General features: G+C 38.9%; 1 protein-coding gene and 1 pseudogene across 1 annotated transcript; one reads left to right on the plus strand and one right to left on the minus strand.

The window, feature by feature from the left end:
- Positions 1-66: 66 nt before the first annotated feature.
- LOC107583857 (pyroglutamyl-peptidase 1-like protein) lies at positions 67-2263 on the minus strand (annotated as a pseudogene).
- Positions 2264-2491: 228 nt separating this feature from the next.
- LOC107583746 (synemin-like) lies at positions 2492-10242 on the plus strand. Its single transcript, XM_016270044.1, has 4 exons — positions 2492-3438; positions 5889-6013; positions 7674-7744; positions 7928-10242. Exons 1-4 carry the CDS (start codon positions 2641-2643, stop codon positions 10090-10092), a joined length of 3159 nt encoding a protein of 1052 aa, XP_016125530.1. The 5' UTR covers positions 2492-2640; the 3' UTR covers positions 10093-10242.
- Positions 10243-11820: the final 1578 nt, after the last annotated feature.

The raw sequence follows: 11820 nt of genomic DNA on the forward strand, positions 1-11820 counted from the left end.
GAATGAGTCTGAAGGCCTGTGTTGAGTGTCACTTATTGAATTTCTGCTATGTAATCTGTGTTAGGATCATGTTTTGTGGAGAATTTTTTCTTCAGTGTTTTCTACCTGCTTGCTGTCCATGGTTGTGTGTTCAGGGCAGTCCAGCTGGCGTAACAGAGCCTGGATGATGGTCTGGAGTTGGGGTACCAGTTTCTCTGGGCTTGCCAGGCTGCCTGAGGCTGGCACATGGATCAGCACAGCCTTTCCCCGCCCATGGTACGGCAAATAGTAGTATACAAAATCACACTGGTACCTGCAGGTTGTTAACTTGCTTTAGTATACTGTATGCATGCTATTTCAACATTTGTTAGCTTAACGACAATATTCACTTAAAGTAGCAAATAAACTCAATAATTTGTTGAATTAATTGTACAGGACCTTAAATGAACACACAATGATCTTTTATAGATAAATTATATTTTTCATATTACCTCCCAGCGTCCCTGGAGTAGATGACATCAAGCCCTGTACTTTTTTTGAATGCTTGCTAATGCTTTGCTCATGTCTATGATGGAGTCCAGTCGTTCTGGTCCTTCCTCAATGCAGCAGTGATGGTCAGGGCACAGACCACTTACATCCCTGTCTTTGTAGCAGTGGTTCTTTCCTGTTTGCTCCAGTGTGATGCATTTGGCTCCTGGAGCTATGCCCAAATGGATAACAACCTGCCCATCACAAAAAGAAAATGTCTTTATCACTATTTTGTATCAAACGTAACAAGAATACCTTTAGTTTTAAGCCATGTCATCTCAAAACATTTAACAAAGCATCTAGTAATCCCTCCTCTGTTACGAAGTTACCTGTTTAACGTTACCTTTGGAGTCATCGTCTGCCATATATCAAGGACTTGTTGGGATTTTGCATAACTGACAGGAATCTCCTTAAATTAATATGAACTTCTAAACCCAATCCAAGTCCTGCCATCTTCAAACCCTGCTTGAATAACAAAAGTGTGGCCATAATGGGTCCATCTGACTGATGAGACGTTATAATGACTTTACAGTACATTCAATTGTAAGCACATTTATTTGGGTTTATATCATGTACATCAGTTTAAGATGTGACCCTGGAGCACAAAACCAGTTTTAAGTCGCTGGGGTATATTTTTAGTAATAGCCAAAAAAACATTGTATGGGTAAAAATGATCGATTTTTCTTAAATGCCAAAAATCATTAGGATATTGAGTAAAGATCGTGTTCCATGAAGACATTTTGTAAATTTCCTACCATAAATATATCAAAACTTCTTTTTTGATTAGTAATATACATGGCTAAGAACTTCATTTGGATAACTTTAAAGGCGATTTTCTCAGTATTTGGATTTTTTTGCACCCTCAGATTCCAGATTTTCAAATAGTTGTATCTCGGTCAAATACTGTCCTATCCTAACAAATCCTATCAGCTTTCAGATGATGTATAAATGTCAATTGTAAAAAAAAAATGGACCCTTATGACTGGTTTCGTGGTCCAGGGTCACACATACTATTTGTATTCTTAAAGGAACAGTTCACCTTAAATTAGCATTTTGTGAAAACGTAAGCTACAAAAAAAGACAAATGCACAATTAAAGTAATTAAAAGTGGTGCTTCTTGTTTTCTTCACTTAAGAAGTTAAAATACGTGATTCGAATGGGTTGATTACTCCTTTAATTTGGCCATATTACTCAAACACACTTCAGAATTCAATAAGCATTAAAGTTATTTTAAAAGGGTCTAGACATGACCAACACCTGCTTATCAAAAATGGCTAGTACCTTAGCTGCCTCCCAACTTGGATTCACAACATATTGTCGGAAAGGACCAAAGCCTAGTAAAATAAATACATAAACCACGTGTGACATACCTAAAGAAAAAGAGTTTACGATTTAGGCAACATTTTCTTTATATTTACACAGCGAAACTATTGCAATAACCAACACAGATGAACCTACGTGTTACAACTACAATTTCGCGACTAATGTCCATCGAGACGAGACTTTATTATATTAAAACTCAACGGTTTACCACCTTTCTTACAACTGAAGACGGAAGTAACGCTGCAGTGCAATTCATACAACTGTAATAAATCTTAACTGTCTTGTATATGGCTATTACCGAGAGTGGCACTTTGCGCAACTGAGGCTGTACAAGAGGGAGTGCATTGTCCATTTTTCTCCACATGGGCGAGCCATCTCATATCCCACCATAGAACTATAAAGACGCACTCGTTCAAACACCTCACTGGACGGGACGGAGTTTGTACAACCTACTACGGCTATGGACAGAGTTATGAATATTAATTACAGCGTGCGGACGTTGTTAAGCAAACTTTCCGGAGCGTCCAGTCACATAACCTAATTTATATTCAACTGTCTCGCGCATATTTGTTTCAGCAAATCACTTAGCCCTACTGGGCGTGCGTCGCGTTGCGTAATTAATATTCATAAGCTAAACCGTCACCGTAGTAGGACTCGCTAATGGGACGTGTGATCAGCTGAAATCCTCCGCACTTGCTCGACTCTGCCTCCGCCCTGCGCTTCGAACGCCGATGACAACGAAATAACTGATAAACTCAGCACATTTAAGCGTAAACCAAAGCTATTAGATTCACACAATTACAAAGGAAAATGTTTCGAATGCGGGAACCGTTTGAGAGCGAGAAGCTCCAACTGCAGGAGCTCAACCAAAGACTCGGCCAGTACCTAATACGCTCAAAACAGTTGGAACAAGAAAATACCAGCTTGGTAAGCGAAATAAATTCAGTCAGAAAAAACAGGTCTGGAGAATGGGAAAACAAACACATGTCCGAGCTACGGGAAATGAGGAGACTAGTGGAGCGGTTATCTTTCGAGAAATGCAGAGCAGAGATGGAGCGACAGAAGCTGCGCAATGAACTTCAGATGCTTCAAGCGATGCGTTCAGAGGAGGCTTCGGTGAGCAAAGGCGTCGACACGGAGCTGAAAGCCTGCGACAGGCAGCTCCATAATGCTCTTAAGACCAACAGTGCTTTGGAAGATCGCCTCATTGAGCTCGAAAACGAATATAAGTTTGTGGAAGATGCCCACAGAAAGGAAATCGCCCACCTGAGGGACCAGGTGCACTCCCGAACTGTGCGCGTTGTGACTCAAACCTACCAGGCACCTCCAGCAGTTACGATGGAAGAGGTGCAGGAGTATGCGGCCAACTTCACTGAAAGCTGGCAGGGGACTTTGGACATGTACCGCCTGAAGGTAGAGGAAATCGAAGAGTCTATCAAAGCAGACCAAGCGAGGCTGGAGGACATTCAGAGGGAAAAGAGGGACTATGCTGCACAGTTCAAGAGGCTGCGTGGCGAGATTGAGAAACAAACACAAGTGCAGTTGAACCTCGAGGAGCAGCTCATGAACATGCAAGAAAATTTCGGAGCTGAAATCTGCAAGTATCAGGTGGGTGTCAAAGTCAATCACAAGGTCCTCTATTAATAAAAAGCACATTTACTGGCATCCTTTGGAGAAAAAGGGGATTGCGTAAGCATGTACAATGTTCCTCCGATAAGAGCGCCACACCCACTGAGCGAGCGCATGCGACAGCAGCAGCAGCAGCATGGCACATTGTACTAATTTACACATTGGTGTACTTTTTTTATTAACATTAGAGGCACAAATCCCATGTTTTTGTTGATACCTATTAGATATGTTTGGTGAAATTAACCTAGCGTAAAAAGTATGTCGTTTTAATCACATAAAATATCTGTATCCCCCTCCCCTAAAATGGTAAAATGACCCACCTAAGAGGTAAAAAAGGATCAGACAAATTTTTTAAATATAGATTTCATATATTTTTCGAAAACATTTTTTTATAAATATGCTGAAAATATAATATTATAATATAAAGTGTTGTTATATAAATAAACGTTTTCAAAACATTCCTGACTTACTGAAACTGAGTATTTTTTGAAAAAGTTTGTTAGTTTTTGAAAGAATATTTTTATGAATTTTTGAACACACACACACACACACACACACACACACACACACACATATATATATATATATATATATATATCTTTGCCGAGGGGACTTTGAGGATATATCACAACACCACACAGTTCTTCCAAGAGTAAAGTAAAAGATTACAAAACAGACATACAGGTGCATCTCAATAAATTAGAATGTCGTGGAAAAGTTCATTTATTTCAGTAACTCAACTCAAATTGTGAAACTCGTGTATTAAATCAATTCAATGCACACAGACTGAAGAAGTTTAAGTCTTTGGTTCTTTTAGTTGTGATGATTTTGGCTCACATTTCACAAAAACCCACCAATTCACTATCTCAACAAATTAGAATACTTCATAAGACCAATAAAAAAAACATTTTTAGTGAAGTCAGCAGAAGGAAGCATGAAGTGCTCTAAAATTTCCTGGTAGATTGCTGCATTGACTGTGGACTTCAGAAAACACAGTGGACCAAATTCCTCTTTTCAGATGAAAGTAAATTTTGCATTTCATTTGGAAATCAAGGTCCCAGAGTCTGGAGGAAGAGTGGAGAGGCACAGAAACCATGTTGCTTGAAGTCCAGTGTGACGTTTCCACAGTCAGTGATGATTTGGGCTGCCATGTCATCTGCTGGTGTTGGTCCACTGTGTTTTCTGAAGTCCACAGTCAACGCAGCCATCTACCAGGAAATTTTAGAGCACTTCATGCTTCTTTCTGCTGACAAGCTTTAGTTGAATTACTGAAATAAATGAACTTTTCCACAACATTCTAATTTATTGAGATGCACCTGTATAGCGGAAACCAAGCAGTCATCAACTTCATGTAGATGAACATTATCCCAACACCTGTTTTTTGAATGGGCCCCTCAGGAGCTCAAGTGAGGAGTGCTTCCGCACTGCCAATATCCTTGTTTATCATCTCTAGTTCAATGTGCTTTAGAAAAATTAAACATTAATGGTTTATCCCATGATTGCCTCTCTCCAGGGAAAATGACAAATGAGCAGTTACTGAAGCAAAGTGCAAGCATCAGTAAAGTGTTGTGTCACTGTGGGCTAAATTGAATGGGCTGCATGGAGGATGTCAGTCTTAACATATTACTGCAACTAGCCTATTGAGTGCCAAATATTCAGACTCCAAAACCAACAGATATGCACCCAACAAGCAGACTAATGTTGCTGGCCTATAATGAGCATTTACTGATACAATTATTCAACTCAAAAGATTTAGGTGCTATGTAATACTAATATGCAGGCAGGGCAAACATAGCTAATATTTAAATTAGGTGACATTTATGCCACCACATAAGATCACCAAGAGTATATGACGGAGAATGTGGAGCCATTGGAGTAAAAGGAGAATTTAAAGGCTGTATGAACCATTGAATTTAGCATATTGTGTATTTGATTTGTGAATTATGTTGACTTACTGTAAAGACTCTTGTCTTATGACTTGGACCAACTTAAGCAGATAACCCTTCGATCATTAAAAACACCTGTCTCTTTATATAAATAATGATGTTTCATCACGGGGTGATGTTGGAAGAGCTCTCAAACAGGTGCATTACACAAACAGTAGCACCCAAATATATACTTTGGATCAATACGCAAGTGGACATGCTTCTGAAAGAGAGAGATGGGATAAAAATAGTTTTCATTGTTTAAATGGTATACTGTACTAAGTGCATTATTGAAAAGGCATTGTAACTGAGTTTGAAAGATAAAACCTTTCCAAACTTAACCCAATTAAATTAAAAATTACCACTGGCTTTCAAATCACTTGTGAGATTCTTTCTTTCAGAAGAAAAAACACTAGCCTTTTATCTTTAAGTATATTGAACTTTGTATGAGTGTGAGTGCGTGTGTAAACAAGCAAACAGTCTAACTACTTTCTTGTCCTACAGGCTATCATTGAAGAACTGGAGTATGAGCGCAGAATGCTGTCTAACACCATCTCAGAGAAGCTGAAGGACCATCAGGATCTCTTACAGATCAAGATGGGCCTTGCTCTGGAAGTGGCTGCATACAGGTAGAGCTTTTACAAAATCAATCAAATGCTGCTTCTCCCTAAATGAGCATGCAGTGCCTTCAACACAAGGCTTGAGTACAGTCCGTATCAGGACAATCAGCTATTCTTTTTCTGATAATTCACACGTGTTCATTGATTCCAGAGGTCTTCTACTAGGACCTACATTTTATCCATCCAGTTTTTAAAGTTCCCTCAAACTCATATTTGTTGAAGTACTGTCTATGGTCTGGTGTCAGTTCAAGCATAGGGATGAATGACCTGTTTATGTGCCCTTAAAATGAGTCTCCTCTCACATTCTCTTGGTGACATTAAATATTAATACAAAAATTACTTCTGCTTCATGGATTTTAGCTGGCATGGCAGCTCTAAGGACTAGTGCAGGGGTATTTGAAAGCTATTAAAATGTCTTATGTTTGTATTTCATTGTCAGGCGTCGGTCATGTAGTTTTTTTTTTTACATTCCACTGCTCTGATTTTCTGATGTATTTCTATCTAAACATGCACTAGATGGACATCTTTGACCAGTGTGCTGGGATCTTGTGCAGCACCTCATGCATGACATGGTGCTTAAGTTAAAAGATCTTTCATTCCACTTCCCATGTCACACATCTGTAAATGGAAAAAAAAAACGCGTTCTGTGTGAATGGCCCCTTATTCTACTATTCTAAAAACGTGGGGTATCTAAAACTTTCTCCATGCAGTAATGTGAATATACACATTTCACTATAGTCTGTTTAGAGATTTGAGTAGTCAAGTTTGACACCATCCCCAACATGAGCCTCATAGATGTATTTTTAGTCTCTGCAGCAACAGAGCGATTAATGCCCGCCCATTTGACAAGTCTGTGTACAGCCCCACCCCTCTTTCCTTTTTAGACTGGTTAACTCCTCTGTTTTTATGACCTAATCACTGTACATTTTACACTGAAGCTGATTTATGATTTTCATTCAATTGTAAAGCTGTCTGATGCGTTAGCTAATGCACATGGAAGATTAGCATGTGGAGTTATTAAATTAAGCCACATTATTAAATGTCATTGTCAACCATCATTTATTCTTAGAGTCAAAAGTTTGGTTGGTCTCTTGAAGATGGTCTGTTTGTATAGTAGCAGTTTTTGGATACTACTGAAACATGATGTAGAAGTGGCTTTCCATTCATCTGTTTAAAACTGCACATCGTGAGCCATAATGAAAACAGACAGGGTCCATTGTGGCAGTTATTTTTAGTTTAGTCTTTCAGAGGAATCACAGGGGACTTTCACAGGGATACTGTCTGTAGTTCCACAAAGTCTGCTTCGCTTTTCTTTCTCCAATGTATTTTTCATGTAAAAGCATCGTCAAGGTAGGTTTAAAGCGCTCAAGGACTTGTTTACCCAATTAAACACAATGGTGGATAAGAGTTGGAGAGATAAGAGTGTTGGTAGTGATCTTAATTGTGTTTCTGCTTAGGACAAGTTCATGGGCTTTGTAGGTTTTTTGGTTGACCTTAATGTTGTTTGAGTTTTGCATGGTCATGGCAGAGCATGGAGGTAGTCAGCATTCGCAAAAGAGGTGAAAAAGAAGTGCCGAGGTTTTGTTCACGATAATGTATGTCCTGCTTACTGTATTTAGACTGACCTTAAATGTACCCGTTTAAACTTTGGAATTGTTATGTTCATCAGGGCACTCTTGGAAGAAGAAGGAAGACATGCTCAAACGTGGTCTAATCAGCATTCAAGAGAAAGAATAATAGGTATTTGTCATTCAGCATGAAATAATGTTTTTAACAACTGTGAATTACCATTATTTAGTTATTCAACAATTCAAACATTAAATAATTATTGATTTAGCATACTTAGAGAGATGTTAAAAAGTAAAATGTTTATCCTCCTAATTTTTATCTATCGACTGTACTGTGTGTTGTTTATATCTGTAGATATAAAAATGCCGACCCATCCTTATACTCCAAGAGTGTCCGTCAATTCAGTAAGTCAATCAGATAGAAGACAAAAAGCCTTCACAGGATATGATGTTAAATATATGGAGCCTATTTCCAGCCTGAGAACCTCATCTACATCAAGTCAGTTTCACTCTCACGAACCCTCCAGGATTGTGCCTATCAGTGTATCAAATCGTGCCCACCAAAGTCCTGCTTCAAGAAGGGACATGATTTCCTTCACCAAAGCAGCGCAGGCAGCTGCTTCCAGTACCACGAAACCTGGAGTCTCTTCTGTTGAGATAAAAAGAGAGGAGACAGATCAGAGAATTATAAAAAAAGAGGTATCACAGCAGTCTTCAAAGGGCTCCAAAAGTACACCAAGCTCTACAGCATCAAAAATAGAGAAACCAAAGCCAGTGAAAGTGATATCACCTCCTGCGAACTTGAGTAAGACCACCACTGAAGAAAGCGGTCAGAAAGATGATGAACTAAAAGCAATGAGGATGGATGTCAAACAAGATGAAAAAAAATCCAAGGCAACAATGAAAGAAGAAAGAAGGGATGTGAAAGAATCAATAGCTGAAGATGAGAGAGAGTCTGAAAATGTAGGACACAAGGTGTTTGTAGGTGAGGAAAAAGTATTAGATGCAGTTTCTATGGAGGAAATCATTCAGCAGGTCATGAAACCAGCTGGTTTAGATTCTAAGGTCAGCTCATCCCCTGACTCAAAAGTCACATATCATGTGGAGAAAACAGAGCAAGAGGATGGAACCACCAAGACTCAGATTGTCTTACAATCTAAAGTCGAGGAGGAGCTGGACCTGTCTGAAGATTCTGCCTTGGAGGAACTTCTCAGCAAGGGAGTCAAGATAGTGACCCTGGAGAACATCAAAGGAACCCCAACAGGAGCCATGATCGAGAACTTGCTGAGTCTTGGCCTGCAAGGGGGGAGTTTGGAAAATAGGTTAGTGAATGTGGAGATAATCCAAGAACCTGTGGAGTCTGATGAGGAGGGTGAAATTGAAATAGAGGAGACTGTGGAGATTAAGTCTAAACAACCAAATATCGATCCCTCATCAATGTTCTTCCAAATCGAGGAGCTAGAGAGTGACCCTAAGACCATGAAACCCTGTGAGAGTGGTTCTGCTGAAGCCTCACAATATGGAAACAGTGGCTCTGTGCAGGTTCAGGAAGTTACCAGAGCTGAAAGCTTACCCTACTTCTCACATGGCCAAGACTCACAAGAGTACTTTGTCTCCACTCCTGAAGACAATATGTCAGAGTCTGAGGAGGGTGGGAGATTTATGTCTTATAGCCATTATGGAGTTGTGGATGATCTGTCTGATGAACGACATTACCAGGAAGACGACCCCAAACAAGGTCACAGTTACAGAGATTCACCTGAATACGAACACTCGTTTTTGAGAGACAATATCCAAGACTGTATAATTGAAGAGGAGGTACATGTCTCTCCCACCCTGCAACAGTCCATAGTGGGGATCCTGAGGGAGGACTCACTAGACCCTGAACAGCAGCTTAGAGGAGCATTAGAGCAAATCCAAGACACTGTATCTGGAGCCCTCAAGGAAGAGCTTGCATTTTTTACGAAAGGTAGAGAAACTCCAGAAAATGTCTCTGTGGACATTAAAAAGGTAGAACAAGTTACAGACAATGGAACCATGACCATTGTGGCAGAGCTTAATGTGTCCCAGACACTGGAGGAATCTGGATTGCTGGAAGGAGGAGGAGATGATCTATCTGAGGAGCAGATAATGGCAGCACTAAGCTCATCCCACCCAAAGGGCCAGCAGGCTATCGGTGGAGGAGCTGGAGTGGGATACACCATGAAAATTTCTCAAGAGGAGATTCAAATGGAGGGAATGCCTTGGATAACCGGCGACGAAGAGATCCGAGAATGGAGCTCAACCGATGATGTTGGCAAGACAGAAAAACACATCAAGCTGGGCCCTAGTGAGAAATCCTTCACTTTTCAGATGGATGTGAACAACGGCTCTTCTGCATCAGAAAGTGGAGGAGCCGTCGATGTACAAAGAGGTGGCGTTGCTGCTGAGTTCTCACAGACCCAGATGATTGACCCTCACTTGAAGGTCTGTCATGAGAAAAGAATCGCAACTGTTTATCTTGAAAGCCCCAAAGAGTGATATCATAATGAAATAACATTGAAATTACACATTATGTCTCCAAATATCATGTCAATCACATCAGGTGTTGTAAAACATAATCCAAAATCCATGGCCCATCATGACTATACACTACTGTTCAAAAGTTTGGAGTCAGTAAAAAAAAATATTTTATTCAAAAAATATGTATTAAATTGATCCAGTTACAGTAAAGACATTTATAATGGTTTCTGTTTCAAATAAATGATTCTGAAGGATCATGTGACACTGAAGACCGGAGTAACGGCTTCTGAAAATTTAGCTTTGTCATCAAGAATATATTACATTTTAAAATATACTTAAACAGTAATTTGAAATTTAACTAATATTTCATTATAGTACTGTTTTACTGTAATTTTGACCAAATAAATGCAGCTATGGTGAGCATAAATGACTGCTTTCAAAAACACTGCAAAATCTTCCCGACCCCAAACGTTTAAACAGCAGTCTATCTGACATACAGTAGCTAAAGTGTTAACTAAGCTAAAGCTAATCACTTTAATACTCTGTTTTTGTTTGATCTTGAAGTATATATTTTTATGAACTATCTGGACATTTTGTTTTACTTCATTTTCATATAGTGCAACTTTATCTAAGAGAAAAAGGGAAATACGTTTTCTTTTCAACTTTCAAGTAGCAATCCTTTTAAAAATATTCATTGTTGACTTTGTTATAGTACCGTACTGTGTTTCTACTTTCCATAGCATTGCAAAAACAAGCTTATAATGTCATAAAATCCTTTTTATGAAATATCATGTTAAAGAATGAACAGATGGAGATATTTCGAAAGTATGCAGAAATTGTAGAGTAGTGCTCACTTTAATTGGCCGTTTATTTGTCTGTTATTCAAAACGGTATTCATAGTATCACAGATAATTTCAGTAACAAATTTGAATTTTTTCACACCCATGAAATGAGTTTATATAGTGGTCTACATTTGGTCACAGTCTAGCTCTACTGAAGGCGAAAAGCACTAGACTGTCGACTGTCCTTCCTGTCTCCCAGAGATCTCTTAATCCTTAAATTACATTAGACCAGCAAGGACTAATCTAGCAATCCTGCTCTTCCAGGACAACACATTTTTCATTGCTCTAGTACTGTACAGAAACGGTAAGAGGGGGAAGAGTTTGATTGTAGAAATCTCACATTAAAAATAAGTGCTAGGCAGCTTACACAGAAGTGTGCAAGTGCTTCCAGAATAGCTATTCGGTGCCATTAAGTCTGCGTCACAACCTATTACACAGAATGAGGATTCAACTTCACTAAAGGGGGGTGACTAATGAGAGTCTATTTTTAGGATGCATACTCTGCCACTGACACCTCCAGGTAAAATAGTGTAACAGCTTAAGTCTGAAGATTTTAAGTGTAAGCATTTGCATTTTCCTCTATTTATCTTTAAGATATTCATGTTAACGTCATCAGATGCTGCAATGGTGACTGTCCTGTGCCTATTAACAGTGATGGGGATAAAAAAAAAAGAGTATAATCTAGAATGAGGAAGCATATAACAATTTCAACTTCATTTAGTCTCATTTAGCGTTTCATTTAAATAGCTTTTTATGTCTGTATTATCCTAAACTATTAAAAAAATCAAAAAAATGAGATCCTCAATATATGTTAACACAGTGAACCCAGGGGTTTTGCAAGTTTGGATAAATTTGATTTTACTCTCTTAAACATATAAAACCTAAAAATTAATAACCAGTGGTG

This window comes from Sinocyclocheilus grahami, unplaced genomic scaffold (genome assembly GCF_001515645.1).
Source record: "Sinocyclocheilus grahami isolate Dianchi unplaced genomic scaffold, SAMN03320097.WGS_v1.1 scaffold55.1, whole genome shotgun sequence".
Taxonomy (NCBI): domain Eukaryota; kingdom Metazoa; phylum Chordata; class Actinopteri; order Cypriniformes; family Cyprinidae; genus Sinocyclocheilus; species Sinocyclocheilus grahami.